The sequence below is a fragment of the Nicrophorus vespilloides genome, unplaced genomic scaffold (genome assembly GCF_001412225.1).
Source record: "Nicrophorus vespilloides isolate i.1.1-1 unplaced genomic scaffold, Nicve_v1.0, whole genome shotgun sequence".
NCBI classification, from domain to species: Eukaryota; Metazoa; Arthropoda; class Insecta; order Coleoptera; family Silphidae; genus Nicrophorus; species Nicrophorus vespilloides.
Genome location: NW_017096741.1, coordinates 11,199 through 31,743, shown reverse-complemented (window position 1 = coordinate 31,743; position 20,545 = coordinate 11,199). Strand labels below are relative to the sequence as shown.

The 20,545-nt window shown below is 32.7% G+C and overlaps 3 protein-coding genes across 3 annotated transcripts; 2 read left to right on the top strand and 1 right to left on the bottom strand.

Annotated features, from left to right (window-relative positions):
• Window positions 1-1,141: 1,141 nt before the first annotated feature.
• On the top strand, window positions 1,142-9,682 carry LOC108558038 (follistatin-related protein 5-like; the record flags this gene model as incomplete). Its single annotated transcript, XM_017914825.1, has 17 exons — window positions 1,142-1,214; window positions 1,608-1,841; window positions 1,901-2,025; window positions 4,229-4,369; window positions 4,442-4,576; window positions 4,641-4,773; window positions 4,841-5,125; window positions 5,183-5,280; window positions 5,663-5,804; window positions 5,906-5,959; window positions 6,028-6,149; window positions 6,218-6,355; window positions 6,516-6,734; window positions 6,854-7,007; window positions 7,220-7,420; window positions 8,855-9,091; window positions 9,438-9,682. Coding segments are annotated over 17 exons (2,631 nt in total), but the record flags the coding sequence as incomplete, so codon positions are not given.
• Window positions 9,683-11,256: 1,574 nt separating this feature from the next.
• On the bottom strand, window positions 11,257-16,659 carry LOC108558035. Its single transcript, XM_017914822.1, has 7 exons — window positions 16,531-16,659; window positions 16,427-16,475; window positions 16,179-16,357; window positions 13,462-13,600; window positions 13,207-13,391; window positions 11,841-11,960; window positions 11,257-11,780 (listed from the first exon to the last, which is right to left on the bottom strand). The coding sequence occupies exons 1-7, from the start codon at window positions 16,600-16,602 to the stop codon at window positions 11,511-11,513; spliced, it is 1,014 nt and encodes a 337-aa protein (XP_017770311.1). The 5' UTR covers window positions 16,603-16,659; the 3' UTR covers window positions 11,257-11,510.
• Window positions 16,611-19,040, top strand: LOC108558034 (dyslexia susceptibility 1 candidate gene 1 protein homolog). The gene is made up of 2 exons (XM_017914821.1): window positions 16,611-17,248; window positions 18,488-19,040. The coding sequence occupies exons 1-2, from the start codon at window positions 16,692-16,694 to the stop codon at window positions 19,038-19,040; spliced, it is 1,110 nt and encodes a 369-aa protein (XP_017770310.1). The 5' UTR covers window positions 16,611-16,691.
• The last annotated feature ends 1,505 nt before the right edge of the window (window positions 19,041-20,545 follow it).

Sequence of the window (20,545 nt, the reverse complement as noted above, 5' to 3'; positions counted from 1 at the left end):
CCAAACACATTTTTTATAATCATTGTTTGATAAAACGTATTTACAAAAATTTTAACAAAAAAAGAATTAAAAAATTGATACAACTCCTCCACTCATTTGTCCAACGTATTTTGTGTTTGTAAATTTGATAGTTTCCATTTGATAAAATCTATGTAATTAAATACGAAACATATGTAATTATATTCAAATAAAAATTGGATACTTCCACTCCATTCATTTGCCAAACGCATTGTGCACATTCTGTATTCTCCAATTGTTGAAATGTATGTAATAAAATATACATACTTCATTCAATTTGGACACAATACCTCTTTTATATTGCATATTGTAAATTTAATTTCTATTTAGTATTATATTATATTCTATTTAGTATTTAACACAATTTTATAATATAAAACATATACAATTATTAGAAATGAATGATTGAATAGACTGTATGGCACAAAGATTAAAGTACGTTGTGTAAAGACTTATGTTTTAGTGACTTTGTAATAAAATATTCGAGTTCATAATGCAAAACTCTTGAAAACGAAAGTAAAAAAACCCAACGGTTTTCATCAAGTTTATTACAATTCGGGAAGTGCTCTTGCTTTAGCTTTTCAAATGAAATCTTCAAAGCTACTGTTAAATTAATAAACATACGACACAACACCTCCACCCTTTTCTAATTATATTTCTGTAGTTTATTTACAAAGAAAGTAACAATATATAATATTATTGATGATTTATATTGATGTGAGAAGTTGTGAATTAACAGAAAAATTATTTTTAAAAAGTTGTACTGATGTTATTATAATGGCTTGTCCAAATCTGGATATTATGAGCGAATTCGCTTCGGTTCTTATCTGCGATTGGACGTGGTAAACAAGGTTTTGGTTACTAATAATTCGCGCGAGGCGTTATTGGAAGTCACGTTTTGTGAATCGATTTGTGGTCACGCAATATGTTTGGATATTCGAAGTAACGTACGTTCCGGTAATTTGGCTGAAAACCGCTTCCAGCTCCACGCATCCGGCCGACTCTCCAAAAGCAACTTTCCAATCCACTGCAGTTATACCACCACCAACATCACCAACATCGAGGATCATCCGATTCGATCATGCACATATAACGAGATTAACGTTGTTTTTCCTTTTTGCAGAGGTCCAGGCACCACAGGGAATCTTTGACCGCTGCGCCTCCAGAAACCACACATATCACTCTTTTAGAAACTAGTAAGTATATACTTATAGAGAAGCGTATGAGAATTCGCTTAACAGTTTGAAAAGGCTATTGATATGGTGTGCATTCAATGGGTGCGGGTTGTGAAAACTAATTTCAAAATCGATAATTTCAATATTCGCAAGGAGCAAGTGAATTTTTGTGTTTTACCTTTTTTTTTTGTCTTTCGAAATCAATCATCATCCAGCCTTGTTATGCGGAGACGTATCGAGCGTAATAAGTTATATTTAAAAAGTAAATCGAACTATATTTGCTCACTTTAGGTGTCAACTACATGTTGTAATATATCTATATTAATAAAGTAGCTTTATTATGATAGAATTTACATATTTAGAGCAAGAAACTAGTGTTGCTGTATTTGTCAGTAATGATGTTTGTCGTTTAAGATCCATGCTTGGTGCACTACTGCAACAAAGGAAGAGAATGCATCCTGGATGAATCCGGAGAAGCGTCCTGCGTCTGCCAACGGAAGTGTCCGGAAGTGGAGGGTCGTCGGGGTCGAAGGTTGGTGTGCGGATCGGACGGGCACATCTACTCCAGCCACTGCGACCTCCATCGAACGGCCTGTCTCTCCGGGATCTCCGTTTCCGTCCGAAGAGGTGTCCACTGCATCAAACACGGTCCGGAACCAAGAACCCCAAAAGACCAATTAACTAAACCGCTGCTGTTTCCTCCTCAGGCAAAGGATGGGCGAATCCGGAGCACGAGGCCCAATGGCTGCGTCCATCTCCGACGACGCCAATTACAACCACCACCGCAGTCAACACCGTCGCAACCATAACAGATGCAACAATGTTAACAACGGTAAGTTTTCTGGAAAGAAAGAATGAATGAAAAAAACAAAAATAAAACAGGAGATGGGAAAGTAGAAACAAACGAAGGATATAAAGAGAAAGGGGGGACCGAAATTTATGGGGACTCGTTTTTACCCGGCCCGTGGGAATTCCGGGATGGCCATAATAATAAAACCGTGTATATGTGTGTGTGATGGTCCGCTGTGTGATGTATGGAGCTATGTATATACATTTCCAGTTATTCCCAGGAATGATTGAGGTGATCTTTTCGTGCTTCGAAGCGAACAGCAAAAAAAAAATACATTGTACAAGGTACAAGACATATCCACTTAAATCCACGACGAAGTTCTTGTTTCTTATGATATTGTGCGTTAATTCATACAACATCTCAGTTTTTCAAACTATACATTATGGTTACATCACGACCTCAACTTTTATACTATTATAAAAACAATATTTATTGGAACAATTGTATGATATTGTTCTAATTAGGGTTTATACAAAAACCGACTTCCTGAAAAACCGGTTTTCGAATCTCAACTTTTTGACAATTTTCTTAATGATGCAACAGATGCAACAATGTTAACAACGGTAAGTTTGCTGGAAAGAAAGAAAGAATGAAAAAGAAGAAACAAAAATAAAACAGGAGATGGGAAAGTAGAAACAAACGAAGGATATAAAGTTTTTCAAACTATACATTAACCCTGTTTTGACAGTTAGGTATAATATTTGATTTATCTTTAGAAACAAAGCTTTCACAAATTGTTCGTTTAATAAATTTCCAATTACAATTTTTGAAATGTATACGTCGAGGAAAAGTATAAAGTTTTCGTCGATAAAATTGAACGTGTATCGCAGTTTACTTTGGCAAAATGCAAATAGCGAATAGCTAATATTTTTCTTGTTTCTTATGATATTGTGCGTTAATTCCTACAACATCTCAGTTTTTCAAACTATACATTATGGTTACATTACGACCTCAACTTTTATACTATTATAAAAACAATATTTATTGGAACAATTATATGATATTGTTATAATTGGTTTATACAAAAACCGACTTCCTGAAAAACCGGTTTTCGAATCTCAACTTTTTGACAATTTTCGTAATGATGCAACAGATGCAACAATGTTAACAACGGTAAGTTTGCTGGAAAGAAATAAAGAATGAAAAAGAAGAAACAAAAATAAAACAGGAGATGGGAAAGTAGAAACAAACGAAGGATATAAAGTTTTTCAAACTATGCATTAACCCTGTTTTGACAGTTAGGTATAATATTTGATTTATCTTTAGAAACAAAGCTTTCACAAATTGTTCGTTTAATAAATTTCCAATTGCAATTTTGAAATGTACACGAGGAAAAGTATAAAGTTTTCGTCGATAAAATTGAACGTGTATCGCAGTTTACTTTGGCTTTGACATTATGGTTACATCACGACCTCAACTTTTATACTATTATAAAAACAATATTTATTTCAACAATTATATGATATTGTTCTAATTAGGGTTTATACAAAAACCGACTTTCTGAAAAACCGGTTTTCGAATCTTAACTTTTTGACAATTTTCATAACAGATGCAACAATGTTAACAACGGTAAGTTTGCTGGAAAGAAAGAAAGAATGAAAAAGAAGAAACTAAAATAAAACAGGAGATGGGAAAGTAGAAACAAACGAAGGATATAAAGTTTTTCAAACTATACATTAACCCTGTTTTTTTTTACAGTTACATTTAATATTTGATTTATCTTTAGAAACAAAGCTTTCACAAATTGTTCGTTTAATAAAATTCCAATTACAATTTTTGAAATGTACACGAGGAAAAGTATAAAGTTTTCGTCGATAAAATTGAACGTGTATCGCAGTTTACTTGGGGAAATGCAAATAGCGAATAGCTAATATTATTCTTGTTTCTTATGATATTGTGCGTTAATTCCTACAACATCTCAGTTTTTAAAACTATACATTAACCCTAGTTATGGTTACATCACGACCTCAACTTTTATACTATTATAAAAAAAAATCTTAGGTTTTTCCCCGATAATAACAATAATATTTATTGGAACAATTATATGATTTAGTTCTAATTAGAGTTTATACAAAAAACGACTTGAAAAACTAGTTTTCGAATCTCAACTTTTTTACAATTTTCTTAATGGAAATAAAATTAATTCAACGATTTTAATTTTAATAAAATTTTAAACTCTATGCAGGAAACTCCGGTGATGGTTTCTTCGGAGATACCTGAAGAAATGACAGAGCCTGCGGTCGTTGACAACGAAATAGAATCGGGTGAGTTCATGGGTAAAGAGAATCCGGATGGATGCACGATGCAGGAGTACGAGATCATGAAGGTGAGCTTTCGGTCGGTCGCATTCGGTTACCGGTGGGTTCTATATATTGTTTGCGCGCATTCCGGATTTCAGGATAATCTGCTGCTGTACAATCACGCCAGATTGATGTCGCAGGACAACCACAGCAAGGACTATCTAGTCTCGATCATGTTTTCGCATTACGACAGCAACAACAACGGCAACCTGGAACCGACGGAGCTGAACGAGGTGAGCATTCCGCATTCCTGCGAATCATCGAGCATCGGGCGTTAATAAATTGCAATTGTTGCAGATCGCCCGCGAGGAGCATCTGAACAGTCTGAGCAGCGGCTGCTCACTCGAGGACATGATTAACTTCGAGGACGGCGATCGAAATGGAAAGCTGAGCATCAACGAGTTCTACATCGCATTCAGCAAACTGTACAGTGAGTTATTTCTAGGGAAAACACACATTCATTTTGCGGAAGCGTAATTCCTGCGGCGTTTTCTCAGGCGTTTCCGTCGTATCTCTGGACAAGGCTTTGGAAACTAATAGAGTGACCGCAAGGGTCGGCGATAACGTCGAGATAAAATGCGACGTGACCGGATCCCCGGTTCCACCGATCGTTTGGCGCAGGAACCATCTGGATCTGTCGACCATCGGCGAAGAGGAGGTCAGGGTCTTCGCAGATGGATCTCTCTATTTGACGAGGATACAGCTTCAGCATGCGGGAAATTACACGTGTCACGCTCAACGCAACAAAGACGTAGTGCAAACGCACATACTTACAGTGCACAGTGAGTCCGAATCGATCTATTTTACTGCAGAAGAATGATGAATAATGTTGTTATCAGCCGTTCCCGAGGTCCACGTAACACCGCGCATTCAATCCAAGAGACCCGGAGAGGATGTCGTCATGTATTGTCACGTTGCTGGAGAGCCGTTCCCTAAGGTAAAGCATATAACTTTGACATTGCACCTCCCTCCAGGGTATAATTTATTATGCTGAAACGAAAACTGTTTAAAAAGTTTATAAGCAAGCAGGATTCGTGACTGTTATAGTAATTATAATGATGACACACCACTCTCATAATTAAACTGCATTTACCATTTATTGGTACAAAAACAAATTAGTCTGATTAAACGCATTGAAATTTATTTGTACAGGTATTCAAAATAATATTTCATTTGAATCAAATTTCATGGAATGAAATTCTATATAAACGAAATTATACATTGAATTCAATTCTATACAAAATAAATTTCAAATAAAATTTTGTAAAATGTGAATTGATTTGATGAATGTAATAAAATATTATTAATTATTGGTTTAGGTGGAATGGTTGAAGAACGATGAGCCTCTGCATTTGGATAGTCCCAAGAAGTACCAGATCGTCGGGAATGGAACGGCGCTGAGGATCAGGAAGATAGGTTTTGCGGATACCGGAGCTTACATGTGCCAAGCAACGAACACAGGTGTGTACCATACGAAACGAGCTGCAAAGCTCAGGTTTCAATTAGTCTTTGCGGTGGCGACAACAGCAAGAAATGTTTATTACGACACACATTATTTGCAGGAGGATTAACGAGGGACATTAGTTCTTTGGTGGTGCAGGAGCAGCCGACCCCTTGTAAGTTAATTTCGGGCAATTCTCGTGACGGACGATACCCAATTTATTCTTCTTCCCACACTTTTCAGCCGCCCCCAATGAGGAGCGACGTTTCTTCGCGTTCCACGAACGAGGAGTGTCCGTCTACGAGCCCACCACGTGCCGCCTCTACCATCAAATACAATCCACCGATATTATACCAGGAACTCAGGTTTGTTGGAAACGTTTAGCTGAGCGTAATTGTTTTATTTAAACGGAATATTTGTTTTGTTACTTAAGGAATCCGTTTGCGGTGGTAAAGGGGTAAAATGCGTGTGGGGGAGGGCCGTCAACGTTGCCAATAGATACGTCTACGCCACTCAGCCTGACAAGGATCGGATCCTAATCATCTCCAAAGTTCAGATGGTCGTGGTTGACGTAAGTTTAATTATCAAATTGGTCTTATATCATTATTCAAAGTAGTGTAATTATTTTGTTATTTGGACATAACATCTCCTATCTTGTAGATGTGTGCATGACAATACGTGCTTGGTGTTGAAAAGGATCATTTATTGAGAATATATTGTTGTTTGTTTAGGTTGTAGCGACGGATAAATTCCCGGTTGATCTGTATTACGTTCCGCACTTGGATCAAGTATGGATTTTGAATTGGCGCTCGACGAATAACACTGGAATAAAGACGGTACAGGTGATACGTGACGCCGGACAGAAAAGAAAACATCACACCGTGCATCCGGAACCAATCGATGGGCAATTCGACCTCGTGCGAGGATTATTCATACCGTCTCCGAATCAGGTAATATCATCATCATCATCATCATCGGAGGAGGAGGATGTAAACGGTTTCGCCGCATCTGCAAATATTATTGTTTCGTTGTTGTCGGATGTTGTTATTGTTTGCTGTTTTTTTTGCAGGAGCTGTCGCATTACAGTTTCAAGTATGGGTACGTGACGCACACGAACCAGAGGGGTTTGTACAAATTGGACTTGGCCAATTTGCGGTACACGAGGTCCGTGGATCTGACCCCGTACAATTGCGTTCCGGCCCAGGTCCAATTCTCCGCTCTGTGTAAGTGTCATCGTCGCGTTATTAATGCCTCGTCCTCCACCACGTCCACGAGAATTGATTGCCGCACGTCCTCTCAGGGGATGCTACAATCCTCTCCATACTCCCTTCACCATCATCCATCCTCTATCTCTCTCCCACATCTACATCTCTCTCTCTCTCTGTGCGTGTGTATGTCCAACGTTGCGAAATTAATGTTGTCCGACCAATTTCAGACGGCCTGGTGATAATGCAGTGCCTGGAGCCGGTGACTGGTCATCCGACAGGACAACTTCTCTTGGACTATTTAACAGACACTGTTGTCGCCACGAAGCCAGGATTGCCCGGAGTTCCTTTCATCTCTCCGGACTCCAGAAAACTTGTCACACTCGACAGAACGGACAGCGGAGCCACACTCATCGTCCAAGAAATTACACGTAAGTCTTACAAACACCTTCTAAATCATCTTCTTAAATAATATTACAAGTAATAATTTGTATTATTGATACAATTAACACAACAGTTCGCTTCTAAACAAAAAAGCAGATATAATACTGAAATATAGTATAATTATAGTATAGCAATGTTCTTAACGTAATTCTTGCTTGATCAAGTTATAATAACGTGAGACTTCCAAGCACCCTTGTCTTACCTTCTACGTAACATCAAGACGATTATTAGTCCAATTTTGAGATAATCACGTAAACCCAAATCAACAATAACGAGAAGGAAATTACACTAATAGAAACACTTTATACCGCACTTCACATCATTCTAAATTAAGTAACAAACATATATATAAATTACTAATGGCATTGAAATTAATTATAAAAGATTTAATATTAATAGGATTTCTGTCCTTTTGACTTATTAGTAAAATGCGATTATTATTATTATTGCATTTCAACAATTGGAAATTAAACCACAAATGGTTTAAGCTTCCATACACAATCATCAAATGTATAAGTGCTTATTGCATTTGAATAGTTGATTTATGGTTGGACTCATTTATACAAAGATTGTTCGAATTCATCATGAATTCAGCGTAAAATACAATAATATAATATTGGAAATTCTGCGCGCAAAGCAATAATAATTATGGACACAGCCCTTTCCGACCTTTGAGTTACAACGATTTGAAATGTTGTGCATGCAAATATTATTTTGTGCTACGTTTGCTCATTGTGCCTTCAAATGTGTATATGTTAATGATTGCATTGATTGAATTTAAATTAAAAATTTACTAATAATTACCAAATTTATATTTATTTGGGCACAAAATTAATGTTTTAAATAATATTATGAAAACACACACAGTATTTGCACAATTTTGTTTATAAATTAGGTTTTGTTTTCATGAGATACAACACCTCCTTTTTTATGTTTATCTGTAATACACATGTCAACTTTCTAAGAACAAAAATTCTGCGCACAAAGCAATAATAATTATGGACACAGCCCTTTTCGACCTTTGAGTTACAACGATAATTCGAAATGTTGTGCATTGCAAATATTATTTTGCGCTACGTTTGCTCATTGTGCCTTCAAATGTGTATATGTTATTTCAATCATTGATTGAATTCAAACTAAAAATTTACTAATAATTACCAAATCTATATTTATTTGGGCACAAAATTAATGTTTTAAATAATATTATGAAAACACACACAGTATTTGCACAATTTTGTTTATAAATTAGGTTTTTTTTTTCATGAGATACAACACCTCCTTTTTTATGTTTATCTGTAATACACATGTCAACTTTCTAAGAACAAAATTTGATTAATTTCTTCAGTTATAACATCTTGAACTGTATCAGGAAGTAGTCCAAAGTATACCATTTTGATGAATTGAATTACTTCCTTGTTTAGCAACCGGAGTGACGTTCTCGTTCGACGTGAAGACTACTCTGAACATATCCGACATCACGTTCTACCCGAGCGAGACGACGCACAGCTACGACATCTACGCTAGCGCCCAAGACAAAGAGGACATCCTCTTCCTGAACCTTCTGACCGGAAAAGTGGAGATCATAACAGGCGTGGGCAGAGCCATGGCACCGGAAATGGCGAAATGGGGAAACCCGAATCGTCCGATCGGCGGATCAGGTAATCCAAGACAATTACTCACCTCCTGTTTAAAGCAATTTAAAAATGTGAACGAAACACTAAAACGCGAAGCACTCCACTTCGAATCCCAATCAGTCCTTTCCCAATTCCTTAAGCGCTTCAATTTATTTCGCAGCAGCGAGTTATTCATGATCTCATCTAGCGTCCGGCTAGATTCCTGAGGGAACAATCTAAGTTAGTCCTGGGTACTTAGTTTCGACACGATCCTAATGAAATTTTAAATTCACTGGATCTTCTCTTCGAGCATAAGCCAAGTTGTAAATCTCGTTGAACAGTTTATTTTCTATCAATTAACTGTACTGTATAATAATGCTTTAATTTTTAGGACTTTTCGGTCAATACATGGTGACTCCGGCCAACGAAGCTCTGTTCGTGATCAACGGAAGATCTCGGACCGTGAACTGCGAGATCGGAGCTGTGGCTCATCCGAGTTCTATAGTCTGGACAACTTTGAAGTACCATTGAGCAACATATAAGAAACATTAACCAGAAGGGAAACAACACAACAAGGAGAAAAAAATACACGTAAAAATTTTGGAAAAAAAAAATTAAATACACACACATCATCCAAGTTAAATAAATATAGGAAGTAAATGAGGAGATGAAAGAAATATGAATAAAACGCCACCCATCATATATAAATATATATATTATTAAATATACATTTAAGAGTAAGACTTTAGTTTTTTATATATATGTATAAAATTATTGAGGATTCTAAACGTGTTTATAACTTAACACTTATGTAGATAGAAATTGAAAGGAAAAAAATTAATATTATATAAAACAAAATACGATGATTATCACGGTTATTTAAGAATTAAACAATTTCTCAATTTTTTTTTGTTGTTCATTGAAAATTGATTTAAAAACGAAATACATTTACACCTTAACTAATTAAAATTGTTGCATTTCAATTATACAATCACAGAATTAAAAAAAAAACTAAACTCACACTTTGATAGTTTTGCAAATTGTAAACTGTATAGTTGACAACAAGAACTAATTGAATTGTACTCATTTGTTTTTTTTTTATGATGTGTCATGTGATAAATCGTTTGTTTTATTTTCTGATGATGATGAAACACAGCGAAATGGAGAAGTTAATTACGAAAGAAATACTGCTTTTTTTTGGATTTGGTCACTTTTCTAGTCAGTAAGATGTTAATATTAGGAAATTGTTGTAATATAATGATTATGATTGTAAGTAATTGGATAATTTTTGTATTGGTAATAATATTAAGTCTTAAGATCATAGTGCTGTTCACCACTCGACTTCTAAAAAAACAAAAGCAAACACTAGATGACAAAAGAAGGAATACCATTGCCACACAACTTCACAAACTTTATGTAATTTGACACAACACCTCCTAATTCAATTATTCTTAAAAAATCTCCTGTATTGAATCATTGTAGCTTCGATTTTTATAATCGAATTGTTATGAAAGAAAAACAAATCAGCGAATCAATAAATTAGTAATAATTGTGTGGTATTATATAGAATTACAAGTAACGTTTTTAGACTCAAACGAGAGAATGAAAATGAAGAAAAAAAAACTAATTAATAAAAACAACTCTATTCTTAGCTGTACTTTTTAACGGAGATGCAAAATATTATGGATCTTAACCGCCTTTTTCTCGCCGGCTTTTCGCTCTCTTTATCACTATGCCTTTTTCTTGCTTCGAGAATGTTGATATTTACTAAAATAATGATAAGATATGGATGGAATGCTGTAATTGTAAAGAAAAAAAAATAAACAATTACTACAACAGATTGAATGGATTATAACAAGAAAGTAACAAAAAATATGAACATAAAAAATATATTATATAATATTTATGAAACAAAAATTATATATATATATATACATACATACATAGAGATATGATGGTGCAATATTATTTATACAAGGACGAAAAATAAAAATGATTATATTGAAATATATACACACACAAGATTTTCTTTGCACGTTTCTGTCTTTTCATTCACCAATTCCCAATCTATTAAATTTCTTTCGATTTAGCTTTCAAGTTCACAACAAATCTAATCAATTTGTTTGTAAATAATTAAATTAAAATTAAAAAGAAAGGTGTAAATAATTATAATCTATATAATATATTTATAGAATACTTAAGGTAAATAATGAATACTACACGTTGGAAGATTTGGTGGATACAGAAGTGCCTTCGGTGCTGCCCTTATCACTACTTTTCGAGGGCGTCGTCCGACTCACAGTGGACCCACCGGATCTGCTCCTCCTTTTGCCGACACCTTTACCAGTCTTCGGTTTCCTCGATCTCCGCGTCCACCGTTCGCTGTTCTCGAACGATTTGATGCAATTGTAGCACTGCTGCACCAGGAACGACATGATTATGATGATCATAGCAATGACCACCGCTAAAATCTGCAAACAGACAACTGCATCAGACCTAATCTTAAGAGTTCATCGACAAAAAGTGCACGTACTCCAACGATGAGAGCCATGACTTTGATCTTCCTCGAGCTCGTGTCGTACCATTCGGCAACTTCTATGTTGCACATGTGGTAGACGAAGAGATTGGCCACGTCCGTCTGGTCTTTGTCGAATGGTGCGGACATCCAGCCGGGGTCGCATTCGCAGTCGCCGGTCACGTTGTTCAACTTACCATAATGACAATCAATATTTAACTGATGTTACAACAAAAAAAAACGTGTTAAATCCTTGGTGAGGAATTGTCTAAGACTCACCAAGCTTTGGTACGTTTCCTCGCAAGGACCTTTCAAAGTTCCCGCTTCGATTAACTGCAGATCCGACTTCGTCACAGATTTCTCCATGTCCCGACATTTGTTGTTTGATGGTGTAAATATCTAACAAACAATTGCAGTCTCTTTACATTTTCCTCAATATCTCGATAATCACTAATGCTATCATTACTATTAAATACGTATATTAAAGCTAAAACTATAGGGAATCAAACGATTCTAAGGAAAAACATATATCTCTAGCACATTTTTAGCAATTTGCTGTCAAAGTTGAAACAATCAAATTGTAAACGCTTAAAAAGCAATGTCTTTATATTTTCTTCTATATCTCAACTACCTTGAAAGTCATGATTAATAATGAATATGTATATTAAAGCTAAATATGTAAGAAATAAACTGACTTTAAGCGTTATATTGGATCTCCTTTATATTTTTAGTAATTCGTTATCAAAAAATTAAGAAATTAAATTTTAAACGCTAACTTTACATTTTCTTCTATATCTCGACAACCATGAAAGCTATTATTAATTCTGAATATTCATATTAAAGATAAAACTATACGGAATAAAATGAGTATAAGAATAAAGTTGTATCTATAGTATTTTTCTTTGTTATTCACTGTCAAATTTGAAGAAATTATTTTTTTAATGTCTACCCTTTTTCGCTTATTTCTCAACAACTACAAATGTCACGATTATTAATAAATACTCAAATTGAGGACAGTCTTTCTTAGGTATTAGTCTACAAATTCTATCGTATTTCTGAATTTACAAATATTGAATTGTTTGTACTGTCTCGAGATTTGTTGTTTGATGGCGTAAATATCTAACAAACAATTGCAGTCTCTTTACATTTTCCTCAATATCTCGATAAACACGAATGCTATCATTACTATTAAATACGTATATTAAGGCTAAAACTATAGGGAATCAGACGATTCTAAGGAAAAACATATATCTCTAGCACATTTTTAGCAATTCGCTGTCAAAGTTGAAACAATGAAATTGTAAACGGTTAAAAAGCAATGTCTTCATATTTTCTTCTATATCTCGACAACCACGAAAGCTATTATTAATTCTGAATATTCATATTAAAGCTAAAACTATACGGAATAAAATGAGTATACTAGTAAAGTTGTATCTATAGTATTTTTCTTTGTTATTCACTGTCAAAGTTGAAGAAATTATTTTTTAATGTCTACCCTTTTTCGCTTATTTCTCAACAACTACAAATGTCACGATTATTAATAAATACTCAAATGGAAGACAGTAATTCTTAGTAATTAGTCTACAAATTCTATGAGTATTTCTGAATTTACTGAACTATGGCTATTCTGTAAAATTCATCTTACCACGTCTACTAGTTCTTTGGATGGATCGGCGACGCAAACCGGAACCTTCTGGCACCTCTGCCACTTCTTGTTAAAGTAATTCCTGCTACCCAGATACTTCCTGTGGCAATCCACCGGTTTGCATTTGTTCAGCGGATCGAGATCCGGACTGGCGCAGTTGCGAACCTCCGTTTTAGAATAATATCCTTGAGTAAGTGATTGGGAAAAAAAAGTTCCAGAATTAATACAAATATTGGCAAAAATAATGAAGAGAACCTCTGAGTATTGGTGGTGTTGCGACGCTCTTCGAAATCCATGTGTCGAACGTGATGTTGGCCTTCTTCTGTTGGATCTGATCGTGGTCACTTTTGAATTTTAACGAGATCAAGCAATAGCCCCTCCTGTTGTGCAAATACTGCAATTTTTTTAAATGATTTAGTCTTTATTTTATGTTTTCTATGTCGCTTGTTCTATGATTATCTGTTTTTAAATGATTTTCGTGTAAATATATTTGAAAAGTTATTTAGAAAAAAAGATATGTCTTATTTTGAAAGACAATTTCATATATTAAATTTAGATTTTTGTGGATTTTACAATATTTTAGTAGAATTGGGTAGAATATAAAAGATTTTAATATAAATTAATAAATAATAAATAAATTTAATGGGTTTTGAATGATTTTACTGTATTATATTTTTGTAAAATTTAAAGTAATTTAGTGTTTCATATTTGAGTAAAGTATTTTGAAAATGTTTGTTCTATTATAAATTTGGCTAAAATTTAGAGTGATTTAGTTGTTTCATATTTGAGTAAATTTTAAAAGATTTTAATGGTTCAAATTTGTAAAGATTTTATAAGTTTTTGTTGTATTATAAATTTGACTAAATTTTAGAGTAATTTAGAAGATTTTGATATTTCATATTTGATTATATTTTAGAGAATTTTGGAATACTTTAGTGTTTCATATTTGAGTAAATTTCCGAGGGTTTTCGAAGATTTTAGTGTTTTATATTTGAGTCAAGTTTAGAAGATTTTTCTGTTTTATATTTGAGTAAATTTTAGAGTAATTTGAAAGATGCTGGTGTTTTATATTTGACTAAAATTTGGAAGATTTTGGTGTTTCATATTTAAGTAAATTTCAAAGAATTTTGGAATATTTTAATGGTTCAAATTTGTAAAGATTTTATAAGTTTTTGTTGTAATATAAATTTGACTAAATTTTAGAGTAATTTAGAAGATTTTGATGTTTCTTATTTGATTATATTTTAGAGAATTTTGGAATATTTTGGTGTTTCATATTTGAGTAAATTTTAGTGTAATTTGAAACATTCTGATGTTTCATATTTAACAAAAGTTTAGATGATTTTTGTGTTTCATATTTGAGTTATTTTCAAAGAATTTTTGAATATTTTTGTTTATAATATTTGCGTAAATGTGAGAGTAACTTTGGTGTTTCATATTTGAGTAAATTTCCGAGGGTTTTCGAAGATTTTGGTGTTTCATATTTGAGTAAATTTTAGAGTAATTTGAAACATTCTGGTGCTTTATATTTGAGAAAATTTTAGAAGATTTTGGTGTTTCATATTTGAGAAAATTTTAAAAGATTTTGAAAGATATTAGTGGTTCAAATTTATAAGTTTTTGTTGTATTATAAATTTGGCTAAATTTTAGAGTAATTTGGAACATTTTTGTGTTTCATATTTGAGTAAATTTCCAAAAGTTTTCGAAGATTTTGGTGTTTTATATTTGAGTCAAGTTTAGAAGATTTTGGTGTTTTATAATTAAGTAAATTTTAGAGTAATTTAAAAGATTCTGATGCTTTATAGTTGACTAAAATTTAGAAGATTTTGGTGTTCCATATTTGAGTAAATTTCAAAGAATTTTGGAAAATTTTTGTTTATAATATTTGCGTAAATGTAAGATTAACTTTGGAGTTTCATACTGGAGTAAATTTCAAAGGACTTTGGAAGATTTTTGTTTATAATATTTACGTAAATGTGAGAGAATTTTTGATGTTTCATAGTTGAGTAAATTTCAAAGGATTTTGGAAGATTTTTGTTATATTATAATTAAATATATTCCAGATCATTTAGGAATATTTTTGTTAAATTGTATTTGAATAGATTTCAGTAATATTGAGTGGATTTCAATGGATTTTGGTGTATTGTATTTGTGTAAATTTCAGAGAATTTTGGAAGATTTTTGTTTATAATATTTACGTAAATGTGAAAGTAACTTTGGTGTTTCATAGTTGAGTAAATTTCAAAGGATTTTGGAAGATTTTGATATATTATAATGAAATATGTTCGAGATCATTAAATTGTATTTGGATAGATTTCAGTAATATTGAGTGGATTTCAATGGATTTTGGTGTATTGTATTTGTGTAAATTTCAGAGAATTTTGGAAGATTTTTGTTTATAATATTTACGTAAATCTGAGAGTAACTTTGGTGTTTCATAGTTGAGTAAATTTCAAAGGATTTTGGAAGATTTTTTTATATTATAATTAAATATATTCCAGATCATTTAGGAATATTTTGGTTAAATTGTATTTGGATAGATTTCAGTAATATTGAGTGGATTTCAAAGGATTTTGGTGTATTGTATTTGTGTAAATTTCAGAGAAATTTGGAAGATTTTTGTTATATTATAATTAAATATATTCCAGATCATTTAGGAATATTTTGGTTAAATTGTATTTGAATAGATTTCAGTAATATTGAGTGGATTTCAATGGATTTTGGTGTATTGTATTTGTGTAAATTTCAGAGAATTTTGGAATATTTACGTAAATGTGAAAGTAACTTTGGTGTTTCATAGTTGAGTAAATTTCGAAGGATTTTGATATATTATAATTAAATATGTTCGAGATCATTAAATTGTATTGGGTTAGATTTCAGTTATATTGAGTGGATTTCAAAGGATTTCAGTGTATTGTATTTGTATAAAGCAAGAAGTATTTTGTTAAATTTGAAGATTTTCGAATGTGTACCATATTTGGATAAAGCAGCGTGACGTTCTTGTAGCACTTCGGTTTCAGGTATCCCATGTGACCACCGATCAGATACATGAACCCCGAGTCCTTGTCCTTCTCGTCTATAACCTCGGTGCACTCGATCATGCTGACCTTGACCTCGTATCCGCAGATGTCCGAATTCTGCACGGTGATATCTGCAATAACAAAACGTGTCTTTATTGATCCAGAGTTCTTTCAGCTACCCAGGGGCTGCTAGTACCTACAGAATATCATGCCGATGTCATCCCGGCTCAGCGTAGCCACGTTGGCGTCCTACAAAACATAGAAACAAACAAGAATGGAATTTTCGGCAACTCTCTTTTTTTACCCTTATTTCGATTTTTCCGTGCACGACTAGACTGAGTGTATACAGGGCGCAGCAAAGCAATCTAACAAACATGTATTTACATTTGACATTACTGCGCCACGACTACTGACAGCTTGACAAGGCTACTAAACGTACGCATTGATCAAACAAATCACAACGAAATGCCGATCCTCGTCACCGACTTCAACTGGCGTCAGACGGACAAACGCGTCACAATTCGAGTTCCTCTGCACGGAATACACAAATCCAAAGCAGATCTTCTGACCACCAGCAATTACATCAAAGCATCCTTCGAGCAATTCTTCTGCGAGATCTTCCTCCACCGACCGATCGATTACCAAGCGAGCGTCTGCACCTTCAACAGCGTCGAAATAGTCTACGAATTAGTTAAAGTGGACTGCGATATCTGGGATAAACTCGAGAAGGATGGTTTGAGTAAAGCCGAGAAGCGAGAGATCAGAGTTAAAGCGCGAGATGAAGAGGAGACTCGATTGAAGGCCGAAGAGGATTCGAGACGCGGTAAAGCCGATAGTTTGAGGAAGTGCGGAATCTCCGAAGCGATACGCATCGACACTGATAAGAGAAATCGCATCGATATCATCCGCAAAGACGAAAAACTGAACGCTCTCGGCGACGTCGAAGTTTGGAGGCAGAAGACCAAGAAGAAAAAATTACCAAAACTAAAATCAACAAGAATCGATCAACTACCAGAACCAAGGTATTTACTATTACTTATCAATCTATTTAAAGTTTATATCTATTTGTTTATAGGAATCAACAGATAATTAATGTTGAATTCACGTGTTTTATGTTTGAGTCAAGTTTAGAAGATTTTGGTGTTTCATATTTGAGTAAATTTCAAATAATTTTGGAAGATTTTAATGGTACAAATTTGTAAAGATTTTATAAGTTTTTGTTGTAATATAAATTTGACTAAATTTTAGAGTAATTTAGAAGATTTTGATGTTTCTTATTTGATTATATTTTAGAGTAATTTGGAATACTTTGGTGTTTGATATTTGAGTAAATTTCCTAGGGTTTTTGAAGATTTTAGTGTTTTATATTTGAGTAAATTTTAGAAGATTTTGGTGTTTTATATTTGAGTAAATTACAAAGTAATTTGAAAGATTCTGGTGCTTTATATTTGACTAAAGTTTAGAAGATTTTGGTGTTTCATATTTGAGTAAATTTTAAAGAATTTTGGAAGATTTTTGTTTATAATATTTGCGTAAATCTGAGAGTAACTTTGGTGTTTCATATTTGAATAAATTTTAGAGTAATTTGAAAGATTCTGGTGCTTTATAGTTGACTAAAGTCTATATTTGAATAAATTCTACAGTAATTTGAAAAATTCTGGTGTTTCATATTTGAGTAAATTTCAAAGGATTTTGGAAGACTTTTGTTTATAATATTTACGTAAATGTGAGAGAAATTTTGGTGTTTTATAGTTGAGTAAATTTCAAAGGATTTTGGAAGATTTTTGTATATAATAATTAAATATGTTCCAGATAATTTTGAAATATTTTGGTTAAATTCAATCTATCAATCAATTAATCTATTTAAAGTTTATATCTATTTGTTTATAGGAATCAACAGATAATTAAAGTTGAATTCTGGTGATTTATGTTTGAGCCAAGTTTAGAAGATTTTGGTGTTTTATATTTGTGTAAATTTTACAGTAATTTGAATGATTCTGGTGTTTTATATTTGACTAAAATTTAGAATATTTTAGTATTTCATATTTGAGTAAATTTCAAAGGATTTTGGAAGATTTTTGTTTATTATATTTACGTAAATGTGAGAGAAATTTTGGTGTTTTATAGTTGAGTAAATTTCAAAGGATTTTGGAAGATTTTTGTATATAATAATTAAATATGTTCCAGATAATCTTAAAATATTTTGGTTAAATTCAATCTATCAATCAATCTATTTAAAATTTATATCTATTTGTTTATAGGAATCAACAGATAATTAAAGTTGAATTCACGCCTCGCGTTCTTCCGACTCCGAAACGCGAATCCCAAAGCGTCGAAGAAGACGAATGGTTGGCGAAGCAAGCGGAAGCGCGAAGATCCGCAGGATTCGTCAGCGAAGATCTCAGAGATGAAGAGAAGAACCCCGATTACCTCTTAGCCAAAGGCAACGAATTCCTCAAGAATTCCAACTATTTAGGCGCGATCAGCGCCTACTCCTTCGGCGTAGAAATCAGCCCCAACTTCATCCAATTTTACATCAAAAGATCCGAAGTTCACTTCATCGTCAAGAACTACCACAGATGCATCAAGGATTGCTCCGAAGCTTTAGAAAGACTAATCCCAGCGGTCGCGGCGAATCTGAAAGAGCGAGCGATTTGTATCGGTCGAAGAGGTTGCGCCCTCCACAAAGTCGGGATGAAGAAGCAAGCGATCGATGAGTTGAAAGCCTCATTGAAATTAGAAAGAATATCTTTGTTTGAAGATTATCTATTTCATGTTTTGAATGAAGATGAAGAGAGCGAAAATGAAGGATAAGTAATTATAAAATGTGTTTATTTTTTTTTGTTTGGTAATAAAATTATTATCAATAAAATGTAGTATATTTGAGTCAAGTTTAGAAGATTTTGATGTTTTATATTTGAGTAAATTGCAAAGAATTTTGGAAGATTTTAATTGTTCAAATTTGTAAAGATTTTATAAGTTTTTGATGTAATAGAAATTTGACTAAATTTTAGAGTAATTTAGAAGTTTTTGATGTTTCTTATTTGATTATATTTCGGAGTAATTTGGAATACTTTAGTATTGATATTTGAGTAAATTTTAGAGTAATTTGAAAGATTTTGGTGTTTTATATTTGACTAAATTGTAGAAGATTTTGGTGTTTCATATTTGAGTAAATTACTAAGGATTTTGGATGATTTTTGTTTATAATATTTGCGTAAATGTGAGAGTAATTTTGGTGTTTCATATTTGAGTAAATTTTAAAGTAATTTGAAAGATTCTTATAGTTGACTAAAGTTTAAAAGATCTCCGAGATGAAGAGAAGAACCCAGCGGAAACCCAGTGAAAATGGGTAATTATAGTAATTATAAAATGTTTGTGTATTTTTTTTTTGTTTGATAATAAAATTATTATCAATAAAATGTAGTTTACTTACGACTTAAAAAACTGAATTGTGCGCAATAAAAATCAATAGGAGAATGAAATTAATCTAGTGAATGGAAATGCGATGAGTGCACGTAACTACAGTAGCGGCAATAAAATGTGGTAATCGTGGATGGATTAAGGTTTAGATTATTACTATTATTAAGAAATTCATTGAATCATTTTATTATTTAGAAATGTACCAAAATAAATAAACTATTTCGTTTCGTTTCTCAATTTCAATATTATTGTTTCAAATTTGTTTACTCAATCAAGGTACGTAACTATGGTAACAACAATAAATGTCAAGAAATTACTGAATTAGATAACTATTATTTGGTAGTGATGAAGAATTCTTTCACTTTTATAATCGATTTTTTATCTAAAATTTATTGCACTTTTTTACTCAAAAATCAATACATTTTTGCAACTACAGTAATAACAATACATATAGTGAACATACATGGATTAAAAAATTACTAAATTAGGTAACTTTTATTTAATAATGCAGAAGAATTCAACGTTTTCTTTCACGTTTACAATCTTTTTTTTTATCTAAAATTTATTGCACTTTATACTCAAAATTCATTAAGTTCTCGCAACTAAAGTAGTAACAATGGATGTAGTGAACATATATAGATTAAAAAAATTACTAAATTAGGTAACTTTTATTTAGTAATGCTGAAGAATTTTCAACGTTTTCTTTCACTTTTACAATCTTTTTTTTATCTAAAATTTATTGCACTTTATACTCAAAATTCAAAAGTTTTGCAACTACAGTAGTAACAATAGATGTAGTGAACATAATAGATTAAGAAATTACTAAATTAGGTAACTTTTATTTAGTAATGCAGAAGAATTCAACGTTTTCTTTCACTTTACAATCGTGTTTATTT

Excerpts from the sequence above, each read along its gene's own strand:
- LOC108558035 (XM_017914822.1), bottom strand. The coding sequence starts at position 16,602 with ATGTTTGTTAGATTGCTTTGCTGCGCCCTGTATACACTCAGTCTAGTC. Across the intron at positions 16,358-16,426 it reads TGACATCGGCATGATATTCT|ATATCACCGTGCAGAATTCG; the intron begins GTAGGTACTAGC and ends TTGTTATTGCAG. Across the intron at positions 11,781-11,840 it reads AGGAAACGTACCAAAGCTTG|TTAAATATTGATTGTCATTA; the intron begins GTGAGTCTTAGA and ends TTGTAACATCAG.
- LOC108558034 (XM_017914821.1), top strand. The coding sequence starts at position 16,692 with ATGCCGATCCTCGTCACCGACTTCAACTGGCGTCAGACGGACAAACGC. Across the intron at positions 17,249-18,487 it reads GATCAACTACCAGAACCAAG|GAATCAACAGATAATTAAAG; the intron begins GTATTTACTATT and ends ATTTGTTTATAG.